The sequence below is a fragment of the Nycticebus coucang genome, chromosome 13 (assembly GCF_027406575.1).
Source record: "Nycticebus coucang isolate mNycCou1 chromosome 13, mNycCou1.pri, whole genome shotgun sequence".
NCBI lineage: Eukaryota > Metazoa > Chordata > Mammalia > Primates > Lorisidae > Nycticebus > Nycticebus coucang.
Window position 1 is genome coordinate 97,856,763 of NC_069792.1, and position 13,345 is coordinate 97,870,107.

The 13,345-nt window shown below is 48.2% G+C and overlaps 1 protein-coding gene across 4 annotated transcripts in view; it reads right to left on the reverse strand.

Moving 5' to 3' along the window:
• The window catches only part of COL22A1 (collagen type XXII alpha 1 chain), a 269,693-nt gene that overhangs the window by 52,144 nt on the left and 204,204 nt on the right, over nt 1-13,345 (reverse strand). For all 4 annotated transcript variants that reach the window (XR_008373874.1, XM_053559196.1, XM_053559195.1 and 1 more), the window contains 3 exons: nt 10,728-10,775; nt 4,882-4,995; nt 1,610-1,663 (listed from right to left, as the gene is read on the reverse strand). Coding sequence is in view for 3 of the 4 variants with exons in the window: in XM_053559196.1 (XP_053415171.1) it covers nt 1,610-1,663; nt 4,882-4,995; nt 10,728-10,775 (216 nt within the window). In the remaining variant the exon portion in view is untranslated. The remainder of the gene's footprint in view (nt 1-1,609; nt 1,664-4,881; nt 4,996-10,727; nt 10,776-13,345) is intronic.

Consider the following 13,345-nt stretch of genomic DNA (forward strand, 5'->3'; position numbering starts at 1 on the left):
CAAAACCCTCAAATCTTCACAATGTCTGTAGATCACAACTGCCAGGCCACAGTCTGGGAGACCTGTGTGCTTTCCACCCTGACACACTGCAAGTCCCCTGTGGTTGTCCCGGCCACGTTCCCCTGTACGTGCTTTTCACAGTAGTAACAACAGTCCCAGCATCTCTCTATAGGGCTGGGCCTAAGAAAAGGGCGGCACCTGCCTTATAAGGGTAACAAATACTTCAGTGACTGAGATTAAAAAATAAGCCAATGCAATATTTTAAGAAGTCAAAATCAACCCAGAAGAACACAAGATAAAAACTAAATATCAAATATAAATAGAATAAACAGAGGGACCTGATCCTGCTGGGAAGAGACAAAAGTGGGTGAGGGAGGTCGTTCACCAGGAGGGTTGGGGCCTGTCTTTATTTTAAATTTTGATATTTTGTCCTCACAGATCAATTACATTCACTTTAAAGTTAAAAAGAAATGATCACATTAAAATATTCTTTATCTTAGCTGCTGGAGTTTGGGCTGCTTCTTTCCTTTCATTCCCAAGTCCTCACCCTAATTCTAGCAGTGCCGCTACCTGTGACCCCAGGGGCTGCAAGAGCCAATGTCACTCAAGAGTTCACAATCTACCCGCTGCCAATGGATCGTTTTACTTGAAGTGTCATAAACAAAGCCTGGGGTCACGTGCTCTAGTTTACTTTAGGAAGATAGCAGAGAGGTTAAAAAAACTATCTGAAAACCACACGTCTGAGATGGGATTCTAATCCCCAGGTCTGGCTGCTGAGCACAGTGTCCTAGTGACAAGTTTATGCCACCTCTTCCATCCAGCCTATGTACTGCCAGGACACAGGAAGCCACACAGGGACACACTTACCCCTGAATGTTGGGGGAGGGGAAGGCATCCCATTTCCAGCAGGCTAGAGGCCACAGGAGGTCAGCCAGCACCCTCCAGGAGCACCAATGGCAGCCGAGGCGGGGAGGGTGTGAGGTTCCCTGCCCCCTACGGCTGCCAGGCCAGCTCTCTGCTATCAACGTCACCACCACCAGCTTAAAGGGCCCAGCCCCAGGAGCTCCTTCTGATGGTGAGAGAGGGATTCCCTGCCTGTGCTGTGGTTCAGATCACTCCTGCTCCCTCTGCACGGGTCTCCCTGACTTCGCGAAGGGGCAGAGCTACCAACTGGCCTTAGGGGGAGCCTCAGCATCCACATGGAAATGATAATGCCCACTGGGGTTGGTAAGGCACTTTCCTAATAATTTCTGACTTCCAAGTTCTGTTCACGCATTATATCACCAAATTCTAACAAATCCCTGGTGCTGCTTACATTCCTACCATTACTGTGGGGTGAGGTGGAGGTTCCTGACCCCAGAACTTGGGTCCTAAGCAGTATACAACTCCCTTGTTCATTTCATACCTTCCAACACTCAGGTGCTTGTGAACGAGCCACTGAGATTCTGTGTGTTGAACAGATCTGCCCAAGGTTAAACAGCCAGTGCCGTGGTTAGACTTATCTTAAAGCCATTGTTACTTTACGTGGCCATCACTGTCCCTTAAGCTTAGGTTAGGCAGTGAGACGAGCAGAATGCACCCACACAGATGTTTGGGAAGCCTCACCCACCTGTGGTCCAGCTGCTCCTGGGGATCCTGGGGGGCCCGGAGGCCCAGCATCTCCCTGTAGCAGGGACATGAGGAAAACAACAGCAAAAGAGAAGAATCCAGACTCATCACCAAGCCCTGGGCCTTGCATGTCTACTCACTGACTTCCCCCTGGGGTTACCAGCAGGCACCCCCTGACCCCAGTACGTCTGAGTAGAAGGTGTTGGCTGGGCTGCTAGTGAGTACAGCTGTACAATCATTGGTGCAGCCTGCCCCTAATAGTTCCCAAATGGCCCAGTGACTCCCACCTCCCACAGTCACATCCTTGAGTAACCCCACCATGTGTGCCAGAGTTGGTCTCTGTAGTCAACAGAATATGGCAGAAGTGACGGCATGTCACTTCTTTTTTTTTTTTTTTTTGGCCAGGGGTGGGTTTGAACCCACCACCTCCGGCATATGGGAGTCACTTCTGAGAAGACTAGGGTTTATAAATTACCTGTTCCCACCTCAGCCTACCACCCACCTCTGCACTTTCTCTATGAAACACTCATCCTGGGGAAAGACACATGCCATGCCTCGACCTCACGCAGGCAGATGTGGGAGGCCCGGGGGAAAGGAGCTGAGGCCTCAGTCAGTGGCCACAAGAAGGAACTTGGCTGGAAGGGGGTCTTCCAGCAGATAGAGCTTGAGATGATGGCCACTCCGGGCTGAGGGCCACCTCACAGAAGACCTTACACCAGAACAAGCAAGACAAGCCACTTCTGGATTCTTGCCCCTCAGAAACTGTGAAATAACAAATGTTTGTTGTCTTAAGACACTACGTTTTGGAGAGATCTGTAACGAAGTGATGGAGACTTACTGTAGTGAGAAGAGAGGAGAGGTCTGCTGCCATCAGAAACAGTGTGATTGTGCAGGATCTCGTGTGTGTGTGTGTGTGTGTGTGTTCCTCCATAGCTGACCACCTCCCTGTGCCGACCACCTCAAGTTGACTTAATTTTCACAGAGCAGACCTGCACCAACTGCGTGTATCAGTACTGTAGGCCTAGTTCCTTATGTTGACCTCCTCTGTGTGTTGACCAGTCTTACAATCTCCTGGTGGTCACTTACAGAGGCTCTCCTGTGTCTATGCATGTGGATATATTTATAAATAATTATACATATGCACAGTGTGTGTTCTTCATAGTTCTTTTCACTGCTCTGTGGTGTCTGCGGCGGCAGCCGCCTGAGTCGGAGTCTGAGTCTGAGGAGGGCTGCCCAAGGGGGAGGATGGGGGTTCTCAGACACTTGCCAGGTCCTTTCAGGAGGAGAGGAGCACTGGGTAGTTCTGAACCTCACAATTGCTTATGTAAAATACAGAATGCAGGTGTCATCCCCAGGGATTTGATGCAAAGGATCTATGCTCCAGAGTCCCAGAAAGGGTTAATATAAAAATCCTCCCAGGTGATTTGGAAATGCCACCCTGAGGTTAAGACTCCAGACAGTGACCCTTAAAAAGCCCCCATCTTAATTAACTCAACCTCTTTTTGAGCTGTTTAAAAGGCCCATAACATGGGTGTAAACATTTGCAGACATGTCTATCCCAAATAATATGATACAAGAAATGCTGCAAATCAAATCAAAGTATTTTTGATGACTTGATCATTAGGAGAATTTAATTAAGTAAAAGTATTCTGAGTTGGATGAGTTTTAAAGTCAGCCCGCATCCCCTTCCAAAGTCCCGAAGTATACGGAGGAACGTCAAGAACTATGGCGCACTTGTAGGGGATGTAGTAAAATCACCTGCACAGCTGCATCCATGGAAGGGAACAGGTGTTGCTGATTGCCCAGGAAATCAGAATAAAGGTCACATCTTACACCTGTATTTCTATATGTCCATGTGAGGGCAAATACAAATTATAAATAAGGGACTTAATTCTTTCTTTTAGAAATAAGGGAAAAGACTCACCTAAATTCTTTTCTTAGAACATTTACTTTAGGAACCTTGTCATCATGAGCTTTTTGTCTCTTTGGAATGTAAGGGAATCATTTTAAAAGGAAAATACAACTTTTGCCAGTTTATGACTCAGAAATATCTTCCTCCAGGAGCTAGGAATCATCTCTGAGGAAGAAAGTCACTGGGGAAGATAACACCTGTATCTCCTAATTTCTGAGAGTATCTCCCCAAGGTACAAAACTACCTCTCATAAAGAGGTCAGAAGTTTATTTTTCCTTTGGATAAGGCCTATTAGCTTACACAGATGTCCACCCCAATTATCAGGATGAAGACGTGTGACAAATAGTATTGTCAAGACGTCTCACTTGAGGGCTAGTTACTGCTTACCTTGAGAACACGTATGTAGTGAATTCTGCCCGCTTGGCTACAGAAGAGTGAAACTCCTCTCTGTCTTTACCACCTCTTAACAAATGCCTACTATGTGCGTCACATTCAGCTTTAACGTTTATTTAATAATACACTTTCTCCTTTCTCGTTTACCTTTGTGGAGAGGTTGTCTGGGTTACGAGGAGATTTTGTTTTTAATTACATTTCCTCAACTACCATGCAACTCCCCATCTCCTATCTGCTCTGACACAGCCCAGGAACTCCATGAGAGCAGGGTCTCAGATTTTCCCCTGGGCATCCCCAGTGTTTCTGTGCTGACTGACACATCTAACACACCTAGTGGGGTGTTATAAACAGGTAACGAGGAAAGACTGGATGGATGGATGGGTGGATGGGTGGATGAGAAGATGAGTGGATGGGTGGATGGATGGATGAGTGGATGGACGGGTGGGTGGGTAGGTGGGTCGGTGGGTGGATGGGTGGGTGAGTGGATGGATGGATGAGTGGATGGGTGGATGGGTTGGTGGATGGATGGGTGGGTTGGTGTGGATGGGTGTTTGTATGGGTGGGTAGGTGGATAATGGATGAATGGATAGATCTATCCTTCCATCTATACACATACATTTGAAGTGCCTATCGTGGTGCTTATTATAGCGAAGATAGTCAAAATTTGTGGGATGGATGGTCAGAAGGAAGGGAGGGAGCAAAGGAAGAAAGTTACCTGAATGAGTTTGTATTTCTGGTCCCCAACATGCATTAGAAAGTCACATGCAACATCTTCTTAAAACAACAATGACTCATAGATACCCCTGACCTACTAATTCTACAGCGTCACCCCCCAAACCCAGTCCTCCTCACCTGTCTTTAACACCGCAAAACCTGATTACTTCTGGAGCCAGGAGGAGCAAGGTTGGGTCTCCAGGCTGATTTTTTTATTACAACAATAAAGACCAAGTTTCTCCTTTTCTTCTTACCTTTTTCCCTTCAGTACCTTCTCTCCCTGGCTTTCCTGGGAGACCTTTGTCCCCTTTAAAACCTGGCAGCCCTGGGAGGCCTGGGGGGCCGGGAGGGCAGTCGTTGCACACATCCTGTGAGTTGAGAGAAAGAGAGAGGGTATGAATAACTAATACAGACGCAAAGCAGAGCACAGCGGCTGTGCTTCCTACCTCTCCAGATGGAAAAATGGAAAAGCATGATGGTAAATTGAGTCATTACCCAGATACCTTTGTGTTAACATTTTGTGTTTCCCTTTCTTAACTTATAGTTAGATTTCAATGCTATTTATCTGAATTATTCATCTGATTATTACTCCACTTCTATTTCCAGCCAACCAGACGACTGGAAGTAGCCTAAGAAAAGGATGTCCAAAATCATGCAAAAGTATCTGTGAGCTTCTACAAAACCTTGTTTGTATTAAGTCAGTGCAGACTCAGTACAGACGCTTAGTATTATTAACAAGAGCACACTCTGGCCCTGGCGTTAGAGACACGCAAAGCTGGGAGCTGGATTCTCTGTCCTGCGTTTGCCCACGTCAAGTGGTTTCCGAACAAGCAGCAGAGCAAAAAGCACACCAGACCCAGGCCCTTAGGACTGTTTCTGTGACACAACCGAACCCTGGCCAGGCTTAGCTTTGTCTTTTGCTGGAGGTAAGAATTTAACAAATGTTCCCTGGAGCTGAGGTTCGGTCTGCTTCTTTGAGGCAGGTAATGCTGCCTCTGGGGTATGTTTAAAGCTCTGCCAGCGCAGGGAATGTGTTTTCTGCTTGTCTGTGTTGTCTCCAGGTCCTGCAGTTTGGAGCAAATCATGAAGCCAATGTAACTCGCCTGGCCCTGAGGGCGCCTCCCCCCACGCCCAGCCTCTCAGCTCCCTCTGCCCGTCCTCCTCCCGGGTCCCGCCTCTCTTCCACCCCTCTTCTCTCCTTGTGATAAGGGTTTAATGAGATAATAGAAATAAGCCACTTAGAATCGTATCAGGATAAACAGAGAACGGCCAGAACATGTAGCTTTATTCTAATTCATTTATTCACTCAGTTCCTCACTCACTGAAAACTTACTTGGCAAAGCATCTATTCTGTGTCAAGCACTGTGCTGAACTTGAGATCACAGTGTGTGTCTTGAAGAGCTCATGGTCAATTAGCATCAACTGACGTGAGTAAATGCCCTACTATGGTCTTTTGAACATCCCACCAGAGGGACCTGCACACACATGCAGAAGCTGCATGTTCACTCTGAATGAGGCGAGGTCACAGGTGATTTTGTATTCTACTTGGTCTCTAATGTCAGGGTGGTGAAGTTACAACTCTGAATGGTTCACCTTCCTTTCACAGAAAATAGTCATCCTCAGAGCCTGAGCTTCATAAACAAACAAACCCGGGAACCCCGCCAACCAGCCAATTGACTGGCCAACCACATCCTGTGCCATCTTCCCTTAGTGCGTGGGGTGAAGAACTTACTGGTTTTTTGGGTTTTTTTGGTTTTGGGGGGTTTTTCGAGAACAAGGAGGAGTAAATATTGAAACAAATGAAGCAAAGATGAAGAATATGCTTTGGCTTCTTTTTGATTTTTTTTTCTTTTTTTGGAAGAGTGGTAGAGCTGAGAGGACCTGCCCTCTTCCTAGACCTCATCTAACGGTACTTTACATTGAGACGCATCCGTGAAATGCTGCAACAGGTGGATGCTGGGAGGGACGCGGGAAAGATGGCTGGCTGGACAGATGGGTGGACGGAAGAAAGGAAGGAAGGTTGGATAGAGGGGAAAGGTGTAGAAGGAAGGAAGGCAAAAGAGAAGGCTGGAAGGATGGATGAAAAAAGGGAGCTAGTCTGCTGGCAGTAAAACTTCTTACCACTGAGATTTTTCTGGAGTGGGAGGGTGCTCTGGGAACTGAGAGCCATTCTTTGCAATGGGATCCATAGCACTAAAGATCGTATCTGAATACTACAAAGTCTTACTAGTTTTCTGGTTTTTTTCTAATTTCTGACAGGACTCTCAGCCGTGGTCTGCCTTAGTCACAGACCAGGCAGGATTGTTCCCAGAAGACCGAGCTGTGAGCAGCCCCAGACTTACTGGAGAGGCGCCCAGGCTCAACACACAGACTCAGTCCTGGGATCCAGTGAGCCTGGCGGGAGATCAGCCCCCAACCTGTAGTCACCGATGTTCACTTGGGTCCTGGTCCTCCTGATCCTGCTCTACTCCTCTCTCATGAGGACACTTAATATGTCCATGTTTTGAACATCCTGAAACTGGACAGGTTATGTTTCCAGTAAGATTGGCTTGGCCAGACCCCACTGAAGCCTCTGTCCACCTAGGACCGTGACTTTATCTCTCTGAGCCTCAGGCTCCCAGTCTGTGAAATGGGAACCTCAAGATCTTGTGGTCATGAGATGATGAATGGAAGACATCCTGTCACCATCCTGGCACACAGTGGGAGCACAGGGAATTTGAGCTGTTCCCATGCCTTTGTGGTTCTGGCTATTTTGAAGTATTTTCTTCCCCGATTCTGTTGCCTTGCTTCATCTGCAGATCACCAAAACCAGCTTCTAACCCCTGCCCTTACCAAATTACCTAAACCAAAGCATTCAATCTCCCTGAGTCAATTTCCTTATCTATAAGCAAGGATCATTCTCCTACTTCAGGAAACTGTTGCAAAATAAATTAATGCATCTAAAGCACCTAGCATGTTGCACAGTCCATTGTGTGTAATCTATAAATGCTGATTCCCTACTGGCCTCTACCCTTCCGTTTGTCTGAGATCTTTTCAGCACACCCAGATCACTGTGTTATCACATGCAATACTGCATTGAGTGTGTAGAACACACCAATTAAATGGTCAGCCAAATGTCTGCCACGTGAAGGAAGACTGCAGTCTTGGCTATATGTAAAAAAGTAATCACTGCTTCCCAGGAGTCGAAATGACCTCTAGGTCATCATGTCCAACTTCTTGCTGGGTATCTGCATCATCATTGCATGTTTCTACCAAAGGGTTGTGCAGCTGACATCTCAAAATCTCCAGGTGGCAGGTAGGGAACTCACTAGCTCCACACCCTTCATCAGACGGCTGTCAGGCAGGATGTTCTGGCTCATGCAAAGACGAAATCACGAAGCAGAGAGGTTACACGGGAGGTCTTTGGAATTGTCACCCTGGGGTCAAGTCTTGGCTCTGCCTCTGCCCAGATGCGCAGCTTTGAACAAGTGGCTTACCTGTCTATGCCTCAAAAATGCAGGTGGTAACAGAAGCCACCTGCAGGGAGTTTTGTGAGGGTGGATGAAATAATATTTATGCAAGGAGTCAAGTAAAGGAGGTGACCTAGAGGTGACCTTGCAGGGCACAGATTCAACTACGGAAATTCATATTCCAGGGACACAGAACTTTCTACCCAGTTTTCCAATAATCAGAAAGAAATGTGAGGTTATAAAACTCTCTGAGCTGAGACAAATATTCTGTAATACAAGACACCTTCTCAGCAGGGCAGGCACCTGCTACCAGCCACCAAGACTAGACCAGCAGGCTTTAATCTACAGCATTGAGCTGGCAGCTGCTGACTGGACAAAATGGGGAGCTAAAGACAGTCTGCTTGTCACACCTGGCCAAAGCCACTGGGCCTGGGCTAGTTTCTGCAGGATTCTCAGGCAAACGGGACAGCTCCATGGTACCAGGGGGTCTCCATGGGCCACCCTGAGTATAGGTGCTGGCATTCCCTTTGGGGTTTCCAACTGCCCTGAGGAGCACAGCTGCATCTTTTAGCAATTAGGAAACATCGATTTGACTAAATATCTATCTGAACGCTGTGGTCACAGGGCATGAGGCTTCACCCTCACAGCACTCACTTTCACTACCGGCAGGACCATCCAGGGGTGGGAATCCTCCAGGGAGGGAGGGCGAGGGAAGACGAGGGGCTGATGCAAACCCAGATCCTCCCAGAGCAGGAGAATTACAAGGCTAATAATAGCCTATAATAAACAAGGAATTGAATCAATAGATAATGATTTCTTGTCACGTCTTTGACTATAGGAAAAAAAAACCTATTTCTCTTATCAACAAACAAAAGATTGTTCTGCTGCTTATTAACAAAATGTGTAACTTCTCATCAGGGCATCGCAGTGTGTAGCAAGGTTCAAAGTGTCAGGCTCCTGAGAAAGTTTTCTTTTTCTTTCATTCCCCTCTCTGAGTCTCCTGCATGAAGTATGTATTTTCTGAACTCACCCAGGTGGATTTTAGAATATAAAAAGTAAGGAAGGGGTTCTTCGCACAAAATCCTTGCCAAAGTTCAGCCAGTGAAGTTAAGCAAAGGTTTGAAGCACAAACAGCAGAGGAGGAGGCCTCCACACTCGCAGAGCAAGGCTGTCCTTCCCGAAACCCAAATCCCACCATCTCCTCTCTGAGCCCAGCCCTTCCCAGGTCACCAGGGCTTGAGACCTGAGGCCCTTGGCTAGGCCAATGGGGGCTGCCTCACAACTTAGGCTTCAGGTACAATTCACCATGCCCTGCCCTCTCCCAGTCAAGTTTTGGTCCCAGTCAAGTTTTGGTAGACTACTCAGGGGCCTCTGCCACCCTTGGAGAGATCAGCTGTGAATCGGAGAGCCAGGTGTATCTGCACTCAAAGCTGGATGAAAGGGCCAGCACCTGACTGCCCCTCACGCCCTCAACACTGGATGAAAGGGCCAGCACGTGAATGCCCCTCATGGGAGGGCTCTGCCCTCAACACTGGATGAAAGGGCCAGCGCCTGGCTGCCCCTCACGGGTGGGCTCTGCCCTCAATGCTGGATGAAAGGGCCAGCGCCTGGCTGCCCCTCACGGGTGGGCTCTGCCCTCAACGCTGGATGAAAGGGCCAGCACCTGGCTGCCCCTCATGGGTGGGCTCTGCCCTCAACGCTGGACGAAAGGGCCAGCACCTGACTGTCCCTCATGGGTGTGCTCTGCCCTGGCACCAGCAGGACCCAGACCCAGCGGCTCTGCCTTGCTTTTCAAAACACAGTTTAGTCCTGTATGGGGTTGAACACCAGCCTCTGGGATCAGGGGGGGTCTGGGTTCTATTTTTAGAATATTCTATTCTGTATCTATTTCTGTTTAGAAATTTTTATTTTCATTCCATTCCATTCATTGACTATCACAGTGTCTCAGATTTTTTATACAGAAAACGAGAATGCAATTAGTACTGACCCCATAGAATAATTGTGAAAGTTTAGTAAAGACATGCCCGTGAAGCATGGATCAAGGCACCGAGAACTGCCTGCTCCGTCTCCGCCTCACCTGGGAAGGTGGCCACCAGCCACCTGTGGCTGTCAGGTACTTGTAAAGAGGCTGGTGTAGACGAGAACCTGAATTTTTAATTGTGTTTGATTTAATTAAGTTTAAATTGACACAGGCGGCCAGGGACTGTCGTTTGGACAGCGTGGATTTAGTACATTTCCAGTTCTCAACTACTGTTGCTACTATTGTTGTTAATACTGCCACGTATTAACAAAAACCCCCAACTTATTCAAACAAAAACCCCCAACTTTCCTCATAATTTTATTTTCTTTCTCTCTCTCTTTTTTTTTTTTTTTTTTAAGATGGGCCTCACTCTGTAACCCAGCTGGAGTGCAGGGGCAAAGTCGTGGCTCACTGCAGCCTGGGCTAAAGAGACCCTACCAAACAGGTGGGACTACAGACATGCGCCACCGCGCCCACCTAATTGTCAATAAATCTGTAGAGGCAGGGTCTCACGATGTTGTTTAGGCTGGGTTCAAGCAATCCTCGTGCCTCAGCCCTCAGAATAGCTCAGACTAAGGTGCAACCACAGCGCCCGGCACATCACCACCATTTTCGTGGTGGTACGCTTTACCTTAACCAAGAGATTTATGTCCTCTGGAGACAGTTGTGAAGAGAGCCCCTGTCAAAGTAAAAAGAAATATATACATACACACGTGTATAAAGACAGCATATCCCAAGCCTCTTCAAGAAGTAAAAGCCCTTCTGAGTGTAAGCCACAACTTGTAACACACAAACAGCCCGGTGGATGGGCGGGGCCTGGCAGCCACAGAAAGAAGAGCCTTCCGAGGCAGAGCTGAGCAGACTGCCCATCCTCGCTACGTCTGGCTGGCTTCAGGCTTTGCTGGTCCCTAGTTTCCTTCTGGTGGCCCCTGCTCTTTTCCTGGTGGTCCCTCTTCCCCACCCCGATCCCAGCCTGACAGGTCACATGGGCACTGTGAGGGGCTCAGGGGAGAACGGCCTGCAGCCTGGTTGTCACAGAGTCCCCGGGTGCGCACCAGCTCTTCTATCAGTCATTCACAACCCAGTATGAATTCGAACCAAAGTCTTCAGCTCTCTCGGGCAAAGGGGCACTTGAAACTTCATTCTTCATTGTGAGTTAACAGTTTACTTCTGAAAAGGATAGTTTTGCAGTGGCGAAGTAGCAGCAGCCCCACTGACCACACGCACAGTGGGAGATCCAACAACTAAACTCCTGGCAGGCAACTGCTTGTAATTATGTCTGAATTTAAGTGCATGGATTATAAATCCAGTGTCATCCTGGGGAGACTGAAACCAAGAAGTTTTTCTGGCTACTCTCCCCTTCCTGACTCATGGAGTTTCTGTCCCATACTGTGGCTAACAAAAGCCATCTGATGCTGGTGACTTAAGCTTGCACAGGAAAACTGCTGCGGTGGCTAGGAAAGAGTTTGTATCATTTTCTTGGTTGGTATGTTCAGAAATTCAATCAATCCACCCTCTGGAGTATTGCAGAGGGAGACACCCCAGAGAGACTGGAGTGGAATTGAGATTTGGAGGCAGTGCAGAGAGAGCTCACTTACAGGGCAGCTGCTAAAGCCAAGGTCAAGAGGCCCCCAGATATCTGAGTGAGACCTCTCAGGAAGGGCAAACTTCTTTTACAGCAGTGATGTATTAAAACTTTAATTTAAAAGGGGAATGGTGTTTTATTTTGAAGTCTTTCCCATTTTCCCTGAGAAGTTAATAATAGGAGGGACTCAGAGGGTTCAAATGGGGGTAGTGCATGCTGTTGGCATTGCTGTATTTGGGATATTTTTATGCTGACATCTGAGCCTTTTGTGTAATTAGAGTGAGCCATCTTTGACACCAAGGCTGGAGTCATTCACAAAGAACCTGAGAATGAGGAGTGGGTTTTCAATCTAGGTCCAAAGTGGGCTTGGATACAATTTTATTAAGGTCTTACTCTGACACATTTCTGTAAAGCTCAGAGAACAGGGCTCAAGAAGACACAGAGGACCAGGGTCCAGATGGAGGGAGTGTCCTTACAGAGGTGGAGACAGCCTGCTATTTCCACCTCCAGTGAGTTGGACACTGATGGTGGATTGCTGTCAGGACCCAGAGGTTAAGGGAAGTGCTGGAGTAGAGGGCACAGTCTGTGCCCAGCCCGGATTCCTCCCGGCACCTCCCTCCCCCAGTGCAGGGGCACCTGATACAAATGCCAGAGATTACACCGCCTAGGACTGATGTGGGGTGACATGGCTGGCCCGAGGGTAGCACTACTGACGCCCCAGCACTCCATGTGGGATCTGACTGAGCTTAGCCTTGTCAGCCACAGTGTGTGCCAACACTCACAACATGTTGCAGCCAGGGAATCTCCCCCAAGCCTTGGTGTCCAGAGTCTTTATTGGGAGCTCTCACCTTTTCAACTGGCTTTCCCCACATGGTGCCCTTCTTCCCTCGACCCTTACAGGTCTCCTCTGCGAGCACTCCCCCAGTCAATCACTGACACTAGAATCCCCACCACTGTGGGCTCTGTGCCCAGAGAACCTAAGGTGAGGTGGGGACCCCTGCACAGGAATCTGTGCTTCTCCCCAGGGGTGTGCAGCAGGAGGCTCTGTCTGCCCAGTAAAGGATGGGATTGGGCAGTGAATCCAGCAGGCTCGAGGTGTCCACACCCTGCACATTCCAAAGAAAACTCTGGTCTTTAACCTTCTCCTGGGGGATTATCTCAAAGCCCTCAGAATGCCCTGTCTGAAAGGGCCCTTTGTTTGCCTGGGTTCTTTGGCCAAGCCAGAGAGTCTTTTGGCCAGTGTGATTATGGCGGGGACTGTCTGACCTCTGCAGCAGCTGGAGGCTCCATGCCTAGGTGAGAGCTCCCAATAAAGACTCTGGACACCAAGGCTTGGGGGAGATTCCCTGGCTGCAACATGTTGTGAGTGTTGGCACACACTGTGGCTGGGAGAATTAAGTGATTTCTGTACAACTTCAAAGGGTGAGGACAAATGGAAGCTTGGACCTGGTCCCTCTGGGACACTTCCCTGTGTGCACCATTCCTCAGCTGATTTAATCTGTAACCTGTCACTGCAATAAACCATAATCATGAGCATAATGGCTTTTCTGAATTCTGTGAGTCCTTTGAGCAAATCTTTGAACATGAGGGAATCCTGATACTATGACCTATCTGATCAGTGACAACAGAGAGACCCTGGCAGCCACTATACCACACTTGGGACC